Here is a 14,841-nt window from a genome sequence, read left to right on the forward strand (position 1 = left end):
AAAAAAAAAAAAGTGAGGAAAGTGTTGCATGCTATTTCTACTGCTTATTAATTCCACATCTTCAAAGTAACAATTGCTACTATATCTTCTACCAATTATAATTGATACAAAATAAGATTTGCTTTAAAATATTGATTTGTATCTATGTATTCTCACCACTGAAATTCCAATGTATAAGCCAAGAAATCATTTCACATTTTCAGAAAACCCACTAAGAGGTAATGATTTAATCAAAATGCATGTATTCTGAGAGCTCTCTAAAGTAATTTTAATGCTGATTTGTGCAAGAGGCATATCAGGAGACACATTTATTGAATGACATTTACCTATTTACAAGAAAATAACAAATAGCCTTATCATTGTCATCACCAGTACTATCACCCAAGAGCAGCATTAAAATAGTTCTCTGTAAAAATGATTCGAAGACAGCATGATACTTAAGGTTGTATCTTGATGTTTCTTTAGGAAAAGTCTAACAAATACATACATAAAATTATATTCTTTATATTTAACTGGTATATGAGGATACACAGTCTGCCACAACCAAATGGCAACTGTTTTGTAAAACATGGAAACTAGATTAAGCATAGTTTGGCAGAAAAAGTTCTTTAGCAACATGAAAAATATTTTCACACCAAAAAAATCCCTCTCAACTACCACATGTAGTCATACATCTGTCAGGATCGTATTCAGGACGAAAAATTTGCAATAATAAAATCTTAACAAATATTCAGTCTTCTAATTGTCCTTGAAAATAAATTTATGCCATTTTCTGTGAAGCAGGAACAAATGCAGGAAGTAAATTGTCTATAGACATATGTACATATCCTTATGAAAAGCACATGTAAGGTTGCTTTATGTATATATATTTATTCAAACTTTATCTAAAGTTTTTTATATAACCCAAAATGGCATTATGTTTTAAGTGTGATTTGGCTTGCAGAAATACAGTGTTCGCAAATGTATGATGGTTTGAATACATGTTTATTGCTTCAGGTTTACTGTAATTCTATGGGAGATGAAACTAGTAAAATGAAGAACAAATATTTCTCCATCTACAGTGGCATGGTTGTTAAAGGCCTCTTCTACATATGTTTTACTCCGTATTGGCTGTGTGTTTTCCTATAGTCAATATTTTGGAAAGGAAATCTGAAGACAGCAGGTAAATGGTACTTTACTGCTAGGCTGCAACAACTCAGTTCAGTGGATTACTGGAGGTTGATCCTATCTTCTACATTGTGATGCACATATCTGTTGACATGAATACAGTCTCAAATAGACAAAGGCCAAAATGAACAAGCTCTACTCTTTCTTTAAATCCACATTCAAATTCAGCCTCTGCTGCAAAATCCAAACCTTCAATCATTACATCTTCGATTCCATTATCCTGGAGCTTTAGCTTAAATGTTGTAGCATTGACAACATATAGCACGTATTCTATTTTACAACCAGGTGAATTTGTCAGGAATATTCTCTTAATATAGCAGAATGTGATGTTTTGTATGAAATTCTTTTATCATTTTGATGATGTGCTATAAATCAGGACCTATTTGAACATTAAGATACAGAACTTCATCTTATAGATCAGTTAACTCCATCTTCAAACCCTCACTGCTGTGATATAAATTAGACACTAGCAGATATGCCATGACATAATGTGAATGTTGTGTTTTATTTTCATGCTTATATTGCAATACTCATTTAAAGGATTTTTAAGGAGAAAACCATAAACTGCTAAGATACAAGGGAGAATGCCTGAAGGATAATGTTTGAACGTATTTTTTTAAAAGTAAAAGGCAGCAATGGGCTTAAAGAGATGTACACAGAGAGAAAAATTAGACCTGTAACCGTTCACTAAAATTATAGCCCTCGAGACCTAATCATATGAAATTAAGTATTATTTAATATAAAACAATATGAAGATTCTTTCAAAACTAAGGGAGAGTTGTCATATATTGGAAATGAAAAACATTATTTTGAACAAGGTGATCATTAGTAATTAAAAAATAAATAAATAAACCCAAAAACCAAAGAATCACCATCATCACAGGATTTAGCCACTTTAACAATTATTTCACAACTGTTCTTTCTGTAGAAACAACTGCTTCTATGGGTTATGACAGTTTGACTGACTCAGAGTTAATATAAAGACTTTCAATGTTAGACTTTAGATATCAAATGGAAACTGGAAGCAACGATGAGTATCAGTCCATAATCAGAGAGGTACTTACGGTCATTGCAGAGTGGTCCACTGAAGGAAGTCATACTACAGTCACAGCTGAAGCCATCCCATTGTTGCAAGCACACACCTTGATTGGAACATGAGTCCTCTTGGCAGGTTGTGCTGGGGCCTGCAAAACAATCCAAAGGAAACTTGGGTTCTTAAAAAAAATCCAAAAGTGTTTTATACATGAGCTAGATCACATATAGTAGTTGCCAACACCTCAGATGATATGTCCAAACTCGTTTTGAAAGTTCTAGTTCACACACCTGAATTAGGAACTGAGAGGCTGTAATATGAAGGTTTTCTTAAGTTTCAAGTATAGGATAAAATACATTATAATCATAAACTAAACCAACAAATAGCAAAAGCAAGCACATAGCTTCTAGTATGATTATCGTAGCAGGTAATCTCATTCCAACTTCAATAATTCTTTATTACCATTTGGATTTTAGAAAATGAATGGATCTCCTTAACATTCTGACCAATGAATAGAGACATAATGAGAAATGGAGATTATAACTTCATGAAATTGAGATAAGATTGGCAAAATAACTGAAGAGAGTTATGCAAAAATGCCCTAGAGGTTTCAGAAGGATAAAGTTATGATTGCTGGGTGTTTTGAATAGGTATGTTGGCAAGTATCAATTCACATGCTTTAACAATTTCATGCAATAAAACATAAAATTAAAAACTCCATATAAATGGCATGCCCCATTTAACATACAAGTAAAAGAATGCTAGTCTATTTCTAAAGAATCATAACTAGAACACTGAAAAACAAAGAACTGAAAAAAGCATGATCAAAGCACTAAAGGCAATCACTATACAAACATATTCAAGACTGAAAGCCTTTATACAAACTATACTACAAAGGCTTCTTGCACAATGTTCAAGAAAGGAAAAAAATGAAATCCAAACCCAAATAACAGCTACTGCAAAAATGTAAAATATGTTATTTTAGGGTTTCCACTGTGTATTATGGGGTTTCAGTCTTGTTTTATACACACAGGGCTATCTACCTTGCAAGTCAGCTTTCATCAATGCAACTTTGTCAGCAAAATTAAAAAAAAGCAAAATATATTAAATGTTAGTAAGCAATACTGAAATGGGGCAAACACAGAAGAACGTTCAGATTCAAAAGGCATGCTGCTGTAAAGGGGGAGAAAAATGCTATGTAGAGCAAAGAAATTAATACTAACAGCCATAAATCTTAAGAGAAGCCAAAAATGAGAAAGCGGTAATTTATTAGAATTTAATTGTACATATGTATACATATATAATGGTTAATTGAGCCAATGACATGTAATGAAGGAAAATTAAAAGGGCCTTTGTATGTTTCCTCTCTTGGATAGATATGAATGCATTACCAAAGTGACGTTTTGCTTATTTGGAACATGCAGCACCATTCATCATGTGCAGATACAGTGTAGACTATGATCATTAGCAGAGCAATTATCCCTTTCTATGTTTTTCCCTCTAGATCTTTTATCTTGCTGTTGCAATTAAGGCTTCAAACTGTAATGCCAGCCATTCACTGACAACAGCTGGACTTTAGAGTGACACCAACCAAATACTGCATAAATGATACTGTATATCATTTAGAGTGGATGAAAGAAGTAGGAAGGATGGAAGAAACAAACTGCAATATAATCCCTCATAAAGGAATTTTCCTAATAAAATTTCCATATGCAGCGTTTATCCTTGAACTTACCAGATTGGGTATATGCCACTTATGAATTTCAGAGTTACGTCTGTATTTTCTACACTTTCACAATTGTCTTCAACTCTTATAAACTTCCCTGTTAATAACTGTTAACAGTAAAACCTCACCAATAGGAACTATCTTAGAGAAGGGTGAAAAGGGAATACAGTCTACCTAAATAGCTTTAGAGTATAAACTAAATATATTTTCTAGTAAATAAACATACAGATTTTATAAAGATAGAAAAACAGACATCAGCTAATTAGATGCTATTAATATAAAAGAGACAGCCTCTGAGGTGCCTCCTTTAGTGAATAAATGAGAATTTTCTGTAATTTTACTTTATATAAACAGATGATTTTGAAAATGGCTTCTAAACATGTACATGCACCTTATCATCACATTTCTATTACAAATTTTTCAGTAAAGGCATTCTTTACTGAATGTTATTGAATTTAGCCTAGCATATGAGAATTCACAAATTCAGAAACTATAATACTGTATATCTTAATTCTATAATAATAATAACAGAGATAGGTATAACAATAATAAAACAAAATAGTATTTTATATAAGTCGTAATAATAATAAGACCTCCCAAGTCCAGGAAACCTGAAGAGATGTAACAAGTTTTTTTTCAATTTAGTTTTTTTTTTTTTTTTTTTTTTTTTTTTTTTTTTTTTTGCTACGCAGTCTTGCTCTGTCGCCCAGGCTGGAGTGCAGTGGCCTCGGCTCACTGCAAGCTCCGCCTCCCAGGTTCACGCCATTCTCCTGCCTCAGCCTCCTGCGTAGCTGGGACTACAAGCGCCCGCCACCACGCCCAGCTAATTTTTTTTTTTTTGTATTTTTTAGTAGAGAAGGGGTTTCACCGTGTTAGCCAGGATGGTCTCGATCTCCTGACCTCGTGATCCACCCGCCTCCGCCTCCCAAAATGCTGGGATTACAGCGTGAGCTACCGCGCCCGGCCAGTTCTTTGTAACAAAGTTCTTTGTAAGAAAGAACTAAGAACCACTAAACTCAACTTAGTTCTTTGTAGCAAAGAAATAAGAACCACTTAATTGCTCAGTATTAATTTTTGTTCCAAACTGTGAGAGGTAAGTGGTCTACTGATCTTTATCCTATGGCATTAGAGATAAAAAATAGTTAGCATATTTAAAAAAAAATCTCAAAGCAATATTCCTTAGCATAGTTCTTCCAGTGTTAAGCAAATAAACAGGGAGTAACACAAGCCCAGTTTGGGGAGATGCCATTTTATCCAATAGCTGTTTGGTCTCTGACCTGCACAGCAGAAGAAAAGATCAGAAGCAAGAACTAATGAAGATCCAGATTTTGGTTTTGTTTTTTCAAAATATCAGAAATACAATTGAGAAACAACGCTAAACTGTTAAACTCTAAAAATAGTAAAACTACAATCTTAGAAAAATAATCTGCCCATATTGTAGAGCAGCAACTCAGAGTACCTGCCAAGCTTTTATGTAAGCATACAGACGTGCTTTATTTTATTTTCATTATCACAATAGTCTTTTTATATTCAGGAATTACAAGACAATGCATGCGTGTGCCTGACAAGACACATTTTTCAAAGTACTCACCTTCCAGAACAATATTTAAACATTAATAGGCATTACACAAAACAGAGTCTTAAATTTATTTTCTTTTAGTTATGTAATACTCTTTTATTTTATCACTGAATAAAATTGGGAAAAGCAACAGGGACATTTGTATTAAGTTATTTAAATTAATAATATGTCTAAAAGGGAAATAAAAATGAAAGTAAAACTACAATTTCCAGAAACCAAAGAATAATAGACAAAAGAGGTTAGGTGTCTCTGCTTTCAAGTAAGGTAAACTCGGGTTTGAAACTTGTATCATCCACTTATTAGGTGTGTGAACTTAGGAATGTTACCTTACTTTTCTGAGGCTCAATCTACTCATTCAAAAAAAGGCAATGATACCTAATTTATAGAGATTTGATGATTAAATGAGATAGTATAGGTAAACATATTCCCCCCAGTGTTTAATCAATGATAGCTGTCATAATTAAACAGAAAATTATTCCTATAGATATAATGGAGCCTAGAGCTGAATGTCACAGTTGTATAAAAAGAGCATCTGTTAAAATTTCACTGATTTTATGTAGAGATGTTATCTTGACTTTAGTGGGCCTGCTTATTGGTTGATTACCAGTATCCATTTTCTGTTACATACACAGAAAGAAAGCATCCAAAGTATAGTCTCCAGTATAACCGCATCAGCATCACTTGGGAATTTATTAGAAATGGAAATTCTAGGGCTTGGCCTCAGATCTACTGAATTAGAAACCCAGGGGGTTGTAATCTAGTGATTTGGGTTTTAATGATTCTGTAAGTGATTCTGATATAGGCTAACATTCAGGAAACAATAATCTAAATAGACTTTGACAAGTTAAAATCCGTACTCTAGCTGAGGTGTATTTTATAAATAAAATGAATTATTATTCATTGAAATAAGTTAGAAATAAAAGGCAACAAATGATTATTAAGGGAAGATCAAAAACTTTTTGTATGCAAGAGGCTTAGAGATGTGTGGGTGTATTGGGTAGGAACAATGGAAAATCCTCACAAGATATTATTAGGTTATACCAAACATATACTAAGTAGTCCCATCAATATGGATATGGAAGTTAAGTGATTCCAATGTGGTTTAGACTCAAATTCCATGAGATAACAATCTTTAGAAAGAGAATTTATTAGGTATCTACAGTTAAATCACTAATCTTAAAAAATGTGTGAATATAATCAACTGTACCTATAACAGTTAAATCTAAGATTATTCCTAGAAACTATACAGGTCAGAAATAATAGTAAATTAAAAGTTGTTCACCTTGATGTTGGAATGAAAGAATCAGGACAGAAAGTAATAATCTAAGAGTAAAGAAAAAATGGGGTGTCAGGGGATAAAAATTATAAAAGCTCAGATACATAAAGCATTCTAGATAAAGAACCAATGCCATTAGTGACTGAGTTCAGATGTTCAAATAAGAGTTTAATGTGTAATTAATCATCTTAACCAAATTTCTTACTAGACTATATGAGTAAACAACACCAAACATCATTACTGCAAATGCCCTTTGTTAGTAGATCTTGCTCGTATTACTCTACTTGCTTCCGCCCACTCACTCACATTATATACCAGTGGTGGGGTCCTGTGTGTTTGCCTCTTGTTTTCTATCTCATTGGGTATATCTGTCTGCTCTCACCATTTCTTGTAGGTGAGAAGTCACTTACCAAGCAACTTGTAGAAAGGCCTATTTTTAACAAATATTTTCCATAAGGGATTGTAATACCTTTCTTTAAAAAATAAAACAAAATAAATTGTACACATTCTCACGAATGAGACCACCTCCAAGAATTATGTTGTCCCACATTCCTGTGTTCATCCACTAAAGGGAATTGATCTCCTTAACAATTTTGTTTCTCTTAATTAAAATTAACTGAAAGGAAAAAAACATAGCTTCCTTATGTTTTACAGATGCATTATGCCAAAATATCAAATAAAGAAATATACTAATAACATTAAAAATGAACTCAACAACACGTTCCATTAATAACCTTATCCTCTGGTATTACTGAAATACAGTCTGAATTTCACCTAACATTTCATGGAAACATATGCGGCACAGAGGAAACAAACGTATTTTCAAATATAAAATTTCCATGTGCTTTAGTAATTGCTAAATATAATGGCATTATTTTGGCTGAGAATAAATGATTCGTAATCAGCTGGGGGACAGGAATTCAAATTTCTTTCTTCTTCTCTGATATAAAATCTCCTCATAAATCTAAAATTTTCAAAATGGCCCAAACTGTGTTCAGTATTACAGAATAAGCAGCAACACATCCAGAGCCACAAAATTCATGATAATGTGATTAAATTACATTTATGGAGGAAGAATTTGCTCAAATAATCTGAGGTGTTGAAGTGAAAATTATCTAAAATGAAAGTAGCAATCAAAAAGTACTCCTACAGATCTTGGTCTGATAGAGAGCACAGAAGAAAAGAAGACACTTTGGTGCATTTCTGATGTATGAATATTAGCCTGGGGTAATACAAGAAACCTGTTTTTGCTAAAATAAACTGAAAATATACAGGATACACTGTTTCTGCCAGGTACACACCAATTGAATAGTTATTTGAGAATGGGGTATCTGAACTGTATTCTCTTATTATTTGCTATTGGATATAGATTTTATTTATTTTTATTTTAAAATATTTATTAATTTCAGTAGCTTTAGATGTACAAGTGGTTTTCAGTTACATGGATGAACTGTATAGTCGTGAAGTCTAACACTTCAGTGAACCTGTCACTCAAGTCTTGTACATTGTACCCAATAGGTAGTTTTTCATCATTCAATCCCCTTCCCACCATTCCAGCTTCTGAGTCTCCAATGTCCCTTATACCATGCTGTATGCTTTTGTGTACCCATAGTGCAGCTCCCACTTACAAGTGAGTAACATGAAGCATTTGGTTTTCTATTCCTGAGCCACTTCACTTAGAATATTGGCCTCCAGTTCCATCCAAGTTGCTACAAAAGACATTATTTTGTTCTTTTTATAGCTGAGTAGTATTCCATGGTATATACATACCACATTTTCTTTATCCACTCATTGGCTTATGGGCACTTAGGTAGATTCCATATATCTGTAATTGTGCATTGTGCAGTGATAGATATCTGTTTGCAGATGTCTTTCTGACATAGTGACTTCTCATTATCGTTAGCAAACTAATGCAGGAACAGAAAACCAAATACTGCCTGTTCTCACCTATAAGTGAGAGCTAAATGATGAGAACACATGAACACATAGAGGGGATCAACAGATACTGGGGCCTACTGGAGGGTGGAGAGTGACAGGATGGAGAGGATCAGGAAAAATAACTCATGGGTACCAGGCTTAATACTTAAATGGCAAAATCATCTGTACAACAAACCCCCATGACACAAGTTTACCTACATAACAAACCTGCACATATACCCCCTGGACTTAAAATTAAAACAAAAAAGAATGTAGATTTTAAAAATGGGCACAAGTTGATTAATACTTGCTGGAGTAGTATTTGTTTAATGCTATAAAGCAAGGATCGTAGAACTGATTAACAAACTAATCAAATGCACTACATAACTCAAAAAAGCAAAAAAAAAAAAAAAAAAAAAAAAAAAAAAAAAAAAAAAAAAAAAAAAAAAAAAAAAAAAAAAAAAAAAAAAAAACAAGATCCATAGGTATAGCTCCCATTTTACATTGGGCATTAATGTAGGCTTGCAAACCGTACAGAAAATTTAAGGTTTATGAGATAAAAAATTGAAAACATGAATAAGGATGTCTAAGCCCAAATTGGGTATTTGACCAGTTATGAGAACTTTACTGGACAGTGAGATTCATTCTCAGTTAAACAGGTGGAATTAGAATTATTTAGATGACAAAAATCTAATACCTTCACATCCTCTCTCGATCTGTCCATTGCAGAAAAGAGCATCTGAGATGAGGTCCGGAAGCCGTCCATTTAAATCAACTGATGCCAGGCAGCCTTGAAAGCCTTCTTTGGCATGTACAAGTTTTGGTAAGGATTTGTATGTTTCTTTAGCTACTCCTCCTATATATAAGTCACCTGCAAGAAGATCAAAGTCTTTGTTACAAAAGTACCATGTCATTGACTTTAAACACACAGTAGGATGGAGAAAAAACAGGGAGGTTTTTCATTAAGTTAATAAAAATGTAAATTTATGACCAGCTGTTTCCCCCGAAGTGTTAAACAATAGAGGTGTTTGAATAATATACTGGCACTAGGAGACATTTCTAAAAGCTATTTCTAAAGAGAACTAAAGTAATTCCATATTATGTGGCCAAATGGAAGGAATGTGGGCTAGCTATAGAGACGCATACCCCTGCGTTGAAATCCAGGCCTGATTACTTGCAAGCCCTACATCCTTGAATATATATATACATACATATTAGTTTCTCTAATTATTAGTATCATTGTTTCTAAAATAGGAACAATAAAAACCTTCACCAGAGGATTTCATGATGATTAAATGAGATGAAATATATACAGCATCCACCAGAGCAAAAGTATGTAGTGGACACACAGTCAACAGGCATTATTATTAAATTCACCTTCTGCTTAGAAGATCTCTGCGTCTTTCATTTCATCAGAAGTTCAACAAATTTCTTCTTGTATCTAAAGTCACCTTCTATACTGGGCTGAAGCCCACTATCCTTGCTTGCACCTCTCTTGTTCAATAATTCACATAATAGTCTGTATATAAGTAAAAGTTACATCCTTCTTCAGGTGTTTCTGTTTTTAGGTAAAATTATACTACTTTGAATTTTTAGGCTGCTCTGAAATCCGTTAACAAGTTTTAACTTATTTTCTAATTTTATTGCAGTTTCTAATGGAACACATTGCTTAGCTTTGCCAACTTTTGTCTCTAAGTTTGAGATTTCCCAACTTTATGAACTGTTACCAAAAAAAAAAAAAAAGAGAGAGAGATTTAAATCTATGTTGGATTCTGTTTCTTTCTCTATTTCAGATTATTCACCATATCTGGATAATATTCAATAAAAGTAATTAACTGACTTTAGTAAACATTTAATCAATGTGGAACATAAGGAAGCTGAGCTCAAAATTCAGTAATATGCTGCTACAGCTCCAGTCTACAAGTTATGTAACATAATCTTTGTAGCCACTTCTTTAACTTTCATTTTCTTTTGAACTTTCTTTCTCATGTTAACCATTCTATTCAACTTCATGTCACTTGGCACATTTTCCCCAGTATAACACAAAAATCCTGCAATCTTACTGTTCACCTGTGTCCTTCTGTGTTGTCTTCATGAGACTTGGGAACAAGGAGAATTGATACACAGACTATTTACAGACTATTTGTTGAGCTGTAAGTAACAAATTCCTTGGTCTCGCATCCAGAAATATCCTGTCTTCTGCAGGCACCCATTAAACAGTAATAAGCTAACCTATTAGTTTGTAAGTAGGGTAAAATCAAACCACAGATATAACACTCTTGAACTGTACTGATGAATAAATTGAAATAGAGGGATCATGTGGCATACTCAAAGTCATTTAATGTTTAAAAACTGAGAACTTCAGTCCTTGACCTACTAACTAAAACTTAAGTTTTATAACTACATAATTTGCACTGAAAGTACTGGATGTATTTACTTCCCCTCCTTTTACATAAAGCAAAATCTACTGACTATTAACCATCATCCTTAATATTAAAAGACAGCATGGTTTTGGTCGGAGAGGGGATACTATTTTTGAAGTATTATTTGATTTTCCTTCCATATTTCCATGCTGTCCTTTGTTTTGCTCTCACTTAAATTTCAAGCCATTGTGTTTTAGTTGCCTCAGAGAAAGGATATGAATCAGAAATCAAAGATATTATCTTTCTGTATTTAAGTCTAAAAAACCTAGACTCTTCGAGGAATGGAAGAGAATACATTGGAGTTTGCGTAAGAAAAGTAAAGTTTTCCTACTCCTCATTCAGGCAAGCAGGAGATGAAGTTGGAAGAACCTACTTGTGCAAGCATAGCCATTGGCAAATGCCAAAGAGGGTGCTGATTTCTAATTTAAGGACTGAGCTCTGGTGAATCTCAAAACCTCTGGTAAGTTTCAAAGAGTAATGCAAACCTCTGTGCATCCTCAGGAGAACTAAGAGGGAGCAGTGAGATCTCTGAAAAGAAATGGCTACATGGTGGACTTAGATAACCTGAGAGCTTAGACAGTCTCACAGAACGTTCCGTACTCCTCTGTGCCATGGGAGATATAGAACAATTTCCAGACTGGCACAGAAATAGCAAAACAAAAGAAAGAAAGAAAAAAGAAAAAAAAAAAAAAGTAAAACAACCTAAAGAGGTTGGGTCATGCACACAAGAATGAAGACGCTGGGTAGCAGCTCAGTGAGCACCTGAGTTGTGACTCTAGAGTATTTGAAACAAGCTTCCATGCCACCTCTCTTTACCCAACCCCCGCCCCAACAAAAAAAAAGAGTACGGTGGAACTCCCCCTACTGAGTTATTTAGATATGACACCAGAAAAAGAAACGAACTAAGATTGCCTGAGATTGTACCTTCACTAACTCAAAGAATCAAAGCTCAAAATAGAAACCAAGGTGAGTTATAGAAAATAGAAAAGTTACATTTCTTGTACATCAGAGACTGTGGGCTGAGATTTATAATTTGACATGATGAATAGCAATGAAAGGAAATACTACCTACTCCTTTCATTTGTTGAACAAAATTTGTTAGGAAATTTCTGCTCTCCTCCAGGCCTAATGAATGTAGTAGAGTGGGGAATTGAATGAAGAGTTCTTGGCACAGCTTTAGGCTTTTCAGATGTAGAACTCAGTAATAAAAATTATGTATGGAACACTATATATTTATTAATCAATCTTTCTCTGTCTGATTGTAAACTCCTGAAGGAAAGAGACTGTGTTTCCCACAGTGCCTAGTACTGGGCTCTAAGCACGGTTGGCCCTCAATGAATATTGTCAGCCACCTTATGGATTGAGGCCACAGTAGAAAAAGAATAAAAAAAAGAGGAACAGTAAGGCAACACATGAGGAAAGTGCTAATTCTAAAATGCACTAACTTACTTCCTTTTCCCACTTGCTACCACAATTCCTATGTTTTTCTATTAGCAAACTTATTTGCCTGACAACATTGTAAAGCTTATTGAAGAGAACTAGTAATCTTTCCCTTGAGTTACTAAAGAGCAGAAAATATCAATTCAAGCACTGTGGGATACAAGCTTCAAACACACCAAGGTAGATGAGGTTGGCTTTATAAGTAGGGGACTCATTCTTATTTTCATTACTGAAGCTGTACTTAGCACCACCGCTTAGTACTGTTTATAAACTCTTTGATATAGCAAATAGTGGTCTAAAGTCCCTTGGTGGGTTGCCACATGAAGTGAACAAAGAAACTACTTTAGTGGTCTGAGCCCTGTGTACCATTATCACTTTATCAAAGATGTAGGTTCTCTTTTTGATCCTTGAAGTGATGGGTGAAAAAAAAAAAAAAAAAAAAAATGACCCATTAGCACTAATGGGTCCTGCAGGTGAATCCCTATGCATGTGAAAGACGATATACTTAATGGCCCTGTTTATGAACAAGAGCCTGGATGGGCAACCATTAAAAGCCAAGTTTCCTGTAGATATGAATCTAGCCTGTTACCTCTTCTTCAAAATGAGTGGTTGATTTTTAATTCATATGTTTAAGGACCATGTAGGCAATTGATAAGGCAAAGGTTGAATTGGGACACTTTCAGCAAAAGATGTAGAGAACATGTCTAATACCAAAAACTCAAATGTTGAGGGGGTGATTTTCTAAAATAATCTCAATAATACACTTATTTTTAGTACTGTATATACACAGGCACTATGTTCCTCTCAAGAGTGTTATCTGTGAATAGGGTGATATCATGACTATCCATTCCCCAGTAGTTGAGCAGTATTGACTAGGGAACACTGCACAGGCATTTTGGTTTCCTCTGTCTACAAACCATGGCTCTGCCACCTACTGGCCCTCTCAATGTAGGCAAGTTAAGTTACATAACTTCTTTGAGAGTCACATTCTTTATCTATGAAATGGGGTTGATAATGCCTACCTTGCAAGGCCGTAGGATTACAAAATATGTACATGAAGCATCTAGTATACAGCACGGACTTAGCCCATGATTGATACTGGTATGGCTATGTCAGTATATCTGTAAGGCTACACATCTATGATGTACCTCAATTTATGCTTATTGCACTGAGAAATGCAGAAGAAGGAGAAGTATAGTTTGTTTCCTGTTTCTAGTACAATTGGAGTGACAAGATGTCAATTTTATAAATTTTCCATACTATTTTTTTTCGATTGGATTTAGTTGATAGTCATTTGTGTGCTGGAAGTGTGCCTTACACTATTCTAAAAGCAGCTCACAGAGCTCCTTTGAGTTAATTCGAAATTTGGTGGCACTGAATCTGGTAATATGGAAAGTTGCTTGACAAATATCTTGTAATTTGACACAAAGCAATTAAGAGGACAAAAAAAAAAAAAAAAAAACTCTATGAAGTCCAAGGGCCAGGTGGTCAGGTACAGACTAAACATGCCTTAGAAAATCAGAGAAATAACAGGTTTTTGTGGACTTTGGTTGCAAGGTGGGGCAGCATAGAAAAGTTGAGACAAGAAGAAAGTATGGGAGACATTACTACTGTAATGATAAAAATGTGGATGCCAGACACAGGGAACAGCACAAATGTACCATGGAGATAAAATTTATATGGCATTTGGGAAAGAGAATAAAAGGCTTGACTGGAAGAAAGGAGTTTTAAGTTATTTATTCAGTTATGTAAATAATACTGCATAAGTAAAGCCAAAAGAAAGGCCACTATAGAACTTATGACTGCTGGCTGAAAAAAATAAATAAAGACAATGAGAAGTCCAAGGATCAAAGCAAAGCAGGCTAGGAAACTAGGGAATTTGAAGCAGTAATAATCCAGAGGAGAAAAAAAATTGCATTTAACATTGCATATATGGAATTTGAGTAGGAACATCCTAGAGGAATCAAGCGATACTAACCTGGGGCTTAGGGAACAGAGGTTGGAGCTTGGAGGCCTTCCTTGGGAGCCACCAACCAAAAGCAGACAAATGAAGTGGTAGAGATTTTCTCTTCGCTTAAAACAGGAAGCATAAGGCAATTAGAGTAAAGACCAAGCTCTGCCTTATAGCAGCAGAATGCAAGTGTCAAGGTATAATTAGTTCTTTGACTCAGCTTTCCTGTTTATTCACATGTACTTTTTTGAACCTCTTAAATATCTCACTTTCATTTTAATTTTTTAAAAAAGCATACAGAAAAAGGACAATTGCCTTATAGATCTGAA

At 34.3% G+C, this 14,841-nt stretch overlaps 1 protein-coding gene across 1 annotated transcript in view; it reads right to left on the bottom strand.

Annotated features, from left to right (window-relative positions):
- Positions 1-2,160: 2,160 nt before the first annotated feature.
- LOC108535572 (neurexin-1) overlaps positions 2,161-14,841 on the bottom strand; it is a 597,125-nt gene continuing 584,444 nt past the window's right edge. Inside the window, exons 16-17 of the mRNA XM_017881650.1 lie at positions 9,396-9,569; positions 2,161-2,351 (exon numbers count right to left, since the gene is read on the bottom strand). Of these exons, the coding sequence (XP_017737139.1) occupies positions 2,161-2,351; positions 9,396-9,569 (365 nt within the window). The remainder of the gene's footprint in view (positions 2,352-9,395; positions 9,570-14,841) is intronic.

The sequence above is a fragment of the Rhinopithecus bieti genome, unplaced genomic scaffold (genome assembly GCF_001698545.2).
Source record: "Rhinopithecus bieti isolate Rb0 unplaced genomic scaffold, ASM169854v2 scaffold_12640, whole genome shotgun sequence".
NCBI classification, from domain to species: Eukaryota; Metazoa; Chordata; class Mammalia; order Primates; family Cercopithecidae; genus Rhinopithecus; species Rhinopithecus bieti.